The sequence below is a fragment of the Balaenoptera ricei genome, chromosome X (assembly GCF_028023285.1).
Source record: "Balaenoptera ricei isolate mBalRic1 chromosome X, mBalRic1.hap2, whole genome shotgun sequence".
Taxonomy (NCBI): Eukaryota; Metazoa; Chordata; class Mammalia; order Artiodactyla; family Balaenopteridae; genus Balaenoptera; species Balaenoptera ricei.
The window spans coordinates 45,922,308-45,932,111 of record NC_082660.1 but is presented as its reverse complement, the minus strand read 5'-3'; the positions used below and the strand labels follow the sequence as shown (position 1 = coordinate 45,932,111).

Genomic DNA, 9,804 nt, shown 5'->3' with positions numbered 1-9,804 from the left:
TAGTCCATCTGAGAAATGGTTTTAGATTTAGAGGGAAATCCAAACACAGAAGCAGGCAGTCTTTCCGATAAGGTACTAGTTTCTAGGATTCAGGAGGCAAGGAAGAGGAGTATAAAATCTCAAGTTGCTTTCTTCACCCGAAATCTTCTAGATCCTCAGAAGATGGACTCTAGGACGATTCCACCTCTCCCAGGACTTGGCAGTACGATTCCTAAAGTTCTACCATCATGGACTGGTGACGTTTGACAAAGTCACAATAAAAAAAAGACAAGGAAATAGATAGGGCCTCTCCAAAGGAAGATCTTAAACATTAAGGGCTCTGACTAATGGTCAAAACATACTGATGTTTGATATCAGAACTATTTTTATAAAGTAAGGAGCTCATAAGTAGGGGAAGAGACTTAAGTAACAACACTGAAGGCAAGGAGTAGAGCCTATAGATTGGGTAGAGCATCACTTGCAGCTTTAACATTAATATTAGTTTATTTTAAACCCTTTTATAATTTCTCAGGCAAACCTGAGCTAGCTGTACTTCTGCTATCACCTGCACGTGCAGGACTGGGCAATCATATCTTCATATTCCTTGTACAGGATACTCCCATTTGCTTCAATAAGAAGAATGCTAATGGGAGCATACTTATAAGGGACACAGGAGGGCTGAGGGATGCTCTGGTCCACCAGCTCATTGACAAGGTTCTGGATGATGGCATGATTGGGAGAATTGAGACCATAGTGTAGTACCCGAGGGCAGACTCCCTTACAGTAGTTTGGGGTATAGAGATGGGGAGCAATGATCCAGTGATCCCAGCCCAGCTGCTGGAAGCTGACTTGGAAAGGGTGGAGGGAACACTGGTTACTTTCAGGCCCATCACTCTCCCTGGAGCGGCCAGGAACCTCAGATGCAATACTGCCTGCTTGACGAGCCCTCCGCAAGAGAAGAGAAGGGTCTCTTTCCGTAAACTCTTCCAGGCCTCTGGGGAGAAGTTTGGCCTTCTGAACACTCTGAGTGTCATTGAAATAGAGTAACAAGAAAGCAGTGTCCAAGGATGAAGTGCCATGCCACCGGAACTCAAGAACCTCGCTACCTCTTGGCTGCTGACACAGGAAGCGGAGTCGTAGAACCCTGCGCCCCTTGTGATTCCAGAGTTTTTGCCCAACATGTTGCGTGATATCCATCTCTGTCCAAGCTTCGGGCAGCAGGGAAGGCTTTGAGGAGCCTCTTCCTGAAGAAGAAAAGTGATCGGTTGGGCTTTTCTGGACCCAGGGCTCCACATGGCAGGAGAGGTGGGAGTGAGCTAGGTGAAGTTGATGGCGGTAAACCACAGTGGCTCTGACTAGTTGGTATGCTACCCGGTTTGGTCTCAGAGGAAAGTCCAGGGTCTGTTTGTGCCAGGGGCCTGCATCAGTAAGAGGGAACAAGAGCAGAGCATTAGCTTCTTACCTCCTAGCCTGAGTCTCGCTCACAAACCTGCTCAGTGCAAACTGACAAGCAGCCCTAAAATGAATTCAAGATCATAATAATAGCTATCATCTATTGAGCACTTACTAATGTATTAGATGCTTTACATGCATTAGCTCTTGAATCTGCAAGAGCCTTATGAGATAGTTATCTTCCCCATTTTGTAGACAAGGAAATTGAAGCTCAGAGAAGCTATGCCAGAGGACACACAGCCAGTGTGTTAGAATAAAGATTTGAGCCCAAGTATTTTTCCCTTAAGAAGACAAATTGTGTCTAACTTTTAGATCACTCACAGCACCAGGCTGAGAAAAACACCTCAAATGCAGAATTGTGTGTATATATTGTATGTATTAATAGCTGACTATTAAAAGTGACCAATTAGGAGGGTCATTGAGACATACATGAATAACAAATCCTCATGCTATATCACTATACAGATGCAGCTTTAGGGTGACAGTCCAATACTGGGGGCTATGGTCCGCCATCACTTCAAATCCAGGGCTGAGATGGCACAAAATAATTTTGTCTATCCACTCCTAGTGGGGGCAGGTATTTACCATTTCTGCCTTCTATTTGAATTTGTTCTTGAGCAGCTATTCCCTTCTTGGGCCGTTTTCCCCCTTAACCCTCAGTCTCTCCCTTTTCCACTCCTTACTGGAAATGATTCTTCATTTACCCCATTCATTGTAAATACCACTTTCAACAAGGCCCTGTTCATGTAAATATTTCGTTAGCTAAGAAGTCTACTTAGAAGCTACATGCCTCTTAGTGATTAAGAGTTTTAATCTAAACTGTGATGCTGACACCCAGTGGCCAAAGGGTTGGAAAGCTGGGCCTGCAGTGCTCTGACCTTCTGCGCCCTCTCCTGGCAAAGGTCAAGAGCAACAATTACAAAAACCACGCACAGCAAGAAAAAGCCTTCTGTCATCTTCACACATCAGTAAACATTCCCATGTTAATTTACATATTATTCACCTAACCTTCCTTCTCCACTGAATCCACGAGCCTGGAATTCTTCATAGGCCTGGGACGTTCAACATAGAAACTCTTTAATGTTTTGATGCATCAGGATTTTTTAAATATTATGTATCTAAGTTTCAGGTGTAAAGCATCATAATTCAACATCTGTGTACACTACAGTGTTATCACAACACAAGCCTAGTTACCATCATCTGTTACCACACAGTTTACTCCCTTCACCTATTTCACCCACTCACCCCCCAACCCCTTTCCCTGGTGGTAACCACTAATCTAATCTCTCTATCTGAGTTTGTTTTTATTTTTTGTTGTTCATTTGTTTTGTTTTTTTATATTCCACATATGAGTGAAATCACACCTCAGGATTTTTTTTTAAGTTCATGTTCCAACTCATGCTTAATACACCCTCAAGTTTGGGGCACTTGGATATCATTCAGACAAGGCCCAAGCCAGGCTTGTATTTGCTTTCTCAAATTACTCCATACTCCCATCCTACAATAATCTTTCCAAGAGACCCACGCATACATCTGCCCCACCCTGCCTGAAAAGGAATCCAAACCCAGCCTCTAACAGGCTGTCTGGTGAGGAACTGCCCTTTCCTTTCAGACCCTGACATCACATATTTCCTGAAGCAGGGTGGGGTTGCTAAGGATCAGAGCCAAGAAGGGTCTGCTCAGAACTTTTCAGGGAAATGGCTGACTCACACATCCTGTGTGATTGAACCTGGAATAGCTCTCCAGGCAAGCTTGATTCAGCTGGGTCATCTCCTGATGGAAAGATCAGGCCCAGCTCTCTTGTCATCCATTTCTGGATCCTTTCCAGAGTCCCTAGATGCCGGTGTGTCCCACAGGCAGACCAGGGTACTGGCCTAATTCTAGGCATCTTCCTTTCTAGCCTCATATCGTCTGTACAGAATTGATTTGTGCAGCTTCCGGTTGCACTTCGGAGTGAAACCCAGATCCCTTGTAATGACCTCTGAGTCTCATATCCCATTGCTCTCCACAGTCTCACTAGGTTCCAACCATCCTGATCTTCCTTCTGTTCTTCAAGTCGGACAAGCTTCTTTCCACCCTTTAGGCCTTTGCACATGCTGTTCCCTCTGCCTAGATCAGACTTCTCCCTCCTCTTCTCATGCAGAGCTTCTTATCTTACAGGCCTCAGCTCGAATATCACCTCTTCAAAGATGCCTCCCCTGACAATCCCATGCAAAGGGAAGATCTCTTTGCTATTCTCTATCAAAACCACCTATTTCATTCTTTGATAACGTTTACCACAATTTACAACTATCTGTGTTTACTTACTTGTCTCACCCACGAGAACCATGCCTATCTTGATCATATTCCGCCACCTAGTACAATGCCGAGCACTTAGCAGTTGCCAAATAAATATTTGTTGAGTAAATCTCCACCCACACCAAGTTATCTTCTTTTTCCTTAATCAGAATGCATTCCCCTCCTTGTATGCATAATCTCTTTACTCCTTACGCAAAAGTCCAGCTCAAATGCCACCTCCTCAATGAGGCCTTCCGACTGTCTCACTGCTTCCCTCTCCTTGCACTAAGCAGCAACCTATTTCTTCTTTGGATTCCCGGAAGCCCTGCTGCTTATCCTTTTCAAAGCATTTGCCACACTGCACCACCACTGTGTGATTACTTATCTATCTATTCTACCATAGTGGGGGCTCCTAGAGGTCAGGGGAGCGGTTATTTGCCTCTTTATACCCAACCCAAACACAGTGCTTGGTGCTCAATTAAAATCTGTTAAGCAGTCAGCACAACAGGGTAATTAAAAGCACAGGCTCTGGAACCTGAAACCCTGGGTTAGAAACCCAGCTCTGTTAATTACTAGCTGTGTTACATTGAGCCTCAGTTTCTTCACCTATAAAATGGGTATGTTCATAGTACCTACCTTGTGTGATAGTGGGGAGGATTAATGAAAATAATGTTTGCAAAGTACTTTGCCCAATGCCTGGCACATGGTAAGCTCACACTAAAGGTTAGCTTAGGGAAATGGTAGTTGTTTTACTTGGAGGGAAGGAGGGTAAATCGTGTCTGTTGTCATCGCTGAGACTAGCAAAGGCTTAAGACTGATCTCACCAGGTTCCCAAGATTTCCCTGAATGATGGCTTTCTGCATTTCATAGAGAGCCCCACACTGCAGGAGCCCACTACTGCCCTGGAACAATGTCTAATGCAGATGTTTAAAGCAGAAGCAACCATAATGGGAACAAAGAAAACTCCAAAATACATTTGGTACCAAAAACCCAAAGTAGCAACCACAGTCTGAATAGAAAAACTGTTTGGTGTACAAGGATATCAGGGTACCACATTCAAACACAAGTAGTTACGGACAGACTTGAACTCAAATCCTGTCTCTGCCACCCACTGTCCTTGTGACCTCTGCAAGTTATTTAACTTCTGTGTTTTACTTTTCTTATCTTTAAAAATTAGGCTAAGTGCTCCAGGACAGCTAATGAGAGTAGCTGTCATTAAGGATTAAATACGATAGCAGATGCTCACGGAGCCAGGTATACAGGCTCTCAGATGTGAGCCTGTTTCTGTCCTTTCTGAGGCCTTGTAAATTTCCCCACTTCAGCATCCTGTACCCTTTGCCTTCTAAGAATAAAACAACACAAACAGCCCTGCACAGGAACATATATGGCTATTTCTCAATTATAGCTTTCAGTGATATAACAAGCATTAAGACTTTCTTTGAAAGATAGGAGCTGACACATCACTCAGTTGCCCTGGGGCCTGGGAGAGCTTCCTCAGGTAGGCCCCAGGGCAATCTGTTCTTAAATTGGGCCCCTGAAGGGAAGCAGGCTTGGAGCCAGCTTCTCCCAAGTTTGCCATCTTTTGAAAACCAAGCCTGAGAAAACCACCTTCCGGGCAATGAAGCCTGACAGTAAACTCGCAGATCCCCTTTTCTCTACGCTCTTCTTCCCCATTTTTCTCCCCTCCAGGACAATATGGTATGATAACTCACCTCTGAGAGGTCTTGCTACATTAGCCAACGGCCTCACCAGCCTCACCATGGTGGCCCCAATGGTGCGGTTCTCCCTAGGGTGCCCACTCTCATCAGCTGAATGCTGGTACAACTCCAGCATATACCGCAAGGGAGGCCCCAGGACCCGTGGCTTCCTCTCCTGCTTGCCAGGGGCTTCTTCTAGCAGCTCCCAAATCAGGGGCAAGGTAGGGGCCTCAGGCTGGAGGGCAACAGAAGGCTGCCCTACCTGTACCATTTGGACCCCGTGTTCCATAAAAAACACCAGTCCCCAAAGAAGAAGGATTCTAAGGGTGCTCAGGAGGACCATCTTGAAAGGCTTGGTGTTCAGCAACACTTTCCGGCACAAGCCCAAAGGACGCCACTCTGACCCTTTCCTTTCACACAGGTAACAGCATCCAGGTTCCACTACCACAAAGGATAGGGCAAGAAAAAATGAAAGGCAGGCAGGCAGGTCCTATGTTGCTTCCTCTAGGAGGATCTCCTGGACCAAAAGGAGGTCTTCTAAATTGTCCTCTTTGCATCAAAACAAACAGAAACGCAGGTGGGACAAGGCAGCATGCCCCTCCTGCTCTCCAGGGCCAGGAACAAGACAGCACTTAAAAGGAGAGGTCCATCCCAGGACCTGCTCCCTTACCTTATCCACTAGGATGAAAAGAAGCAGCCCTATCCTGCTCCACTCCAGAGCTTTAAAGGCAGCCTCTTAATCAGTCCTTAAAGGGCCAGAGGCCTCCTGCTCCCATCCCACTTCCATGCAGTACTTTTCCTAATGCAGCATTTCCCAAAATGTGGTCTACTAAGGACTTGCAGTGAGACTATCTGAGGTGATTGTTAAGAATTCAGGCTCCGGGGCCCAGCCCATAACATGAACTCTCTGAGGGTAGGCTCCAGAAATCTGAATCTTAAATCCTCCAAGAAGTTCCCACTAAAATATGGGAACCTCTGTGTGAGTATGGCTGCTGGAGCTTGAAGAAGATGCCTTAACAGTGGTTCTCAATCTTGACTCTACACTGAAATCACCTGGGGAGTTTTAACTACTATGGATTCCTGGGTACCATCCCCAAAGATTCTGATGTTGTGGGTCTGGGGTGTTACAAGGGCATCAGGATTTTTTAAAGTTCTGCAGGTGATTTTAATGCGCAGCCAGGTTTGAGAACTCTGACTTAGAATTTTCTGGTTTCCCCATGGAAGGTGTTGAGATCCTGAGTGGGCTTCATCAGAGAAGCCTGGGGCAGTGGGAGATGAATCTGGAAGTTGGCTGGGAGCTGACCTAGATTGGCTGGTTAATGGAGGCATCAGGGCTGAGCCAGTTGAGGTTACCCAAGACCAGGATTCTTCAGAAAAGTGGTAGATGTAGTCCTGGCCCTGTCCAAGTAGAATCAGTTTGCTGGGGCTCTAAGGAGAAGGTGGGGCAGGAGGTCAAGACGTGGCTCTTGTGGAACAGGCATGGACTTTGTAAATAGACAGACCTGTGATTCTGTCTCTTATTAGCAGTCATTTAACCTCTCCAAGGCAAATCTCTTCATCTCCCTGAGCCTCAGTCTCCTCACCTGTAAAATGGAGATAACATGTTTTATCTCACAGCTTGTTGTGAGGATACAAGGAAATAATCTGTGTTAATTCCACAAAACCTAATTAGGCATATGATATATGGTTACATGCTAGAAATTGTTTCCTTCCTCTGTTTTTTCTAACATGGCCTTGGTCCCTGGCATGTATTGTAAAACAAAAGATATGGGCCCTCTAGTTCTGGACTCAAATCCCAAGTCAACAACCCATTAGCTGGTGACCTCAAGCAAGGTTACTCCCAGACTGAGTTTCTTCATTTGTACTGCTGGCTCCTACAGAGAGTTGTTGTGAGTGTTGTATTGTGTACAATGACATACAAGTAAGGGATATAAGCAGATAATTCACAATAGGCAAAACCTGAATGGCCAAAACATGAAAAGATGTTAAAGAAATCAGAAAAATGCAATTTAAAACCACATGTGCTTCCACACCCATTGAATTGGCAACATATTAAAAGTCTGATGCTATTAAATCCAGGTGAGGATGTAGAATGCAGGTAACTCTCTTACACTGCTGGTGGGAATGTGATTTGGTACAATTGTTTTAGAGAGCAATCTGGCATTACCTCTACTGAGTTTGAAGATGTGCAATTCAGATATTGCTACTAGTGCTAGAACAGTAGCCTTTAGATATTTTGGTCTGTGATTCACAGGAATAAATATATTTTACATCAGACCCAATATAAACACAAGCACACACACACACACACACACACACACACACACATATCTGAAGTAAACATTTCCTGAAACAATTTTTATCTTTCCAACATCTTGGGAGGGATAATATATCATGATGGGTAAGAACACAGCTCTGGAGTCAGGATCCTAATTTCAAACTCCAGCTCTACCACTCATTAGCTTGACTTCGGGTAAGTTACTCAACTTCTCTGTGCCTCAGTTTCCTCATCTGTGAAATGGAAACCATAGCCTCTCTCTGCTTCAATTTTCTAATATATATGTAAAATGAGGTTAATCAAAAGACTTACCTCATAGGATTTTTGTGAGTATTTAATGAGTTAACACATGTAAAGCACTTAAAAGAGTGCCTGGCACAAAGTAAGTACTAGACACAGGTTAATTATTATTACATTTGATGCAAGTTGTGCTCTCCAGAAAGCTGGGCTCACCCTGAAGTGCTAGTTCTGACCTCATACGAGCTGTGGAGAGGTGGCCCATAAGTTTCTTTGTCCTCCATGTCCACACCGCTTCTCCCTGCTTCCTTTCCCCCTTCTCTGCCTCCCGACATTCTCTTTGGCCCTTGACCTCTGTTACCAATTTAAACTTCCTATTTTCTATCCAACATAACTCAGTAAAAGAGCAAGTTATCAGGACAACTAGCAAAGGATCCATACAAGAGTTCCCAGCACAGTTTTCTTTGATGTTTCTGTGGTATTTGAGTGGGGTTATATACGTCAAGAACATTTTTCTGCCATAGTAGTGAGATTTTGATACAGGATCAAAAGAAGTAAAAAGAGACAACATATTCACTGGAAATAACATGATTTGGGTTAGAATTCCTGGTTCTGCCATTTTTGTTTGTTGCTTAACCTCTCTGCATCTCAGCTTTCTTAACTGTAAATTTGGAATATTCTTTAGGGCTGTGGTGAGATTTAAATGAGATAATGTATACAAAGTATTAGCATATAGATACACTTAAATAAATGTTAAAATTTATCATTAATAACCTATGATTTTAAACTGTATGTAAAGTGTAACTGACTGAAGGAAATATCTACTCAGCATCCTTCTAAAGTTCAGCTGAATTTTTATTCCATCCCTCTACTCACCAGGGCTTCAGAAGACTCACCTGAATGAATAGGTCAGCTTTCTTATTTTCAGAAAAAGATCCCAAAACTAACTCCATTCTTACCACCAGAGTTGAAAGAAGCTGACATGATTATTTCCTGGAAATGCCCCCTGGTGGGCCCAATGTATGCTACTGCCCCAAACCCCCAGAAGAGGGCACCAACTGTCTTTCCAGCCTTTATGGTTGGAGGGGTGGGGTGGAGTGGAGGGGCAGGTTATAGGTGATTGGAACAGGATCTACTAAATGATATTTACCAGGCCTTTCTGCTTTAGAAAAAGCCAGTATGTGAAAACACTAATTATTTAAATTGGACAGTTTAGGAGGTGATTATTGACATGACTAAAAGGGTTCTTGACACAACAAAATAGGTCACCACGAGTTGCTTTGAGCAGCAGGAAACCTTAATGCACACTGTGGGTTAAGTTTTCAAACTATGATATGCTGGGCACACTGGTAAAAGGCATGAAATTTACAAAAGAATAGATTTTTATCCAATTTGGGGGAGCATGGGTATTGTTTAAAGTCCATATGTACTTTAAACATCATCTTTTACATGATTATAATTTACATTTCCTTACAATTGTGTTCATTCAACAAATATCTAATAAGTACCTCCTATGTGGTTGTGTAAGGTGTTAAGGGTACAGGTCTATTGCCAGACTGCCTGGGTTCAAATTCCAGCTCTACCACTTAACTAGCTTGGTAATTTTTGCGATTGACTTAACCTCTCTGTACCTCAGTTTCCTCATCTAATAACAAGAATAATAATAGCAATATTTTAGAAGACTGTTGTGAAGATTAAATGAGTCAATGCATATAATAAGCATACTATGTTCTAGATACTGTACTAGACGCTAGGAGTACAGAAATTAATAAGACAAGTTCTTGGTCTTTAACACTCCCAGTACTATGCTTGGCACTGCAGTAGGTTGGGGGACACCACGATCAAACAGTTTCTATCTCAAGAAGATAACAACCTTGATAGAGA

At 43.5% G+C, this 9,804-nt stretch overlaps 1 protein-coding gene across 1 annotated transcript; it reads right to left on the bottom strand.

Annotated features, from left to right (window-relative positions):
- Window positions 1-540: 540 nt before the first annotated feature.
- BMP15 (bone morphogenetic protein 15) lies at window positions 541-5,769 on the bottom strand. Its single transcript, XM_059910901.1, has 2 exons — window positions 5,421-5,769; window positions 541-1,397 (listed from the first exon to the last, which is right to left on the bottom strand). The coding sequence occupies exons 1-2, from the start codon at window positions 5,746-5,748 to the stop codon at window positions 541-543; spliced, it is 1,185 nt and encodes a 394-aa protein (XP_059766884.1). The 5' UTR covers window positions 5,749-5,769.
- Window positions 5,770-9,804: the final 4,035 nt, after the last annotated feature.

What these genes read in the sequence shown, in the direction of transcription:
- BMP15 (XM_059910901.1), bottom strand. Translation starts at nt 5,748, where the DNA reads ATGGTCCTCCTGAGCACCCTTAGAATCCTTCTTCTTTGGGGACTGGTG. An exon ending in TGTAGCAAGACCTCTCAGAG is followed by an intron (nt 1,398 to 5,420) that starts GTGAGTTATCAT and finishes TTACTGATGCAG; the next exon opens with GCCCCTGGCACAAACAGACC.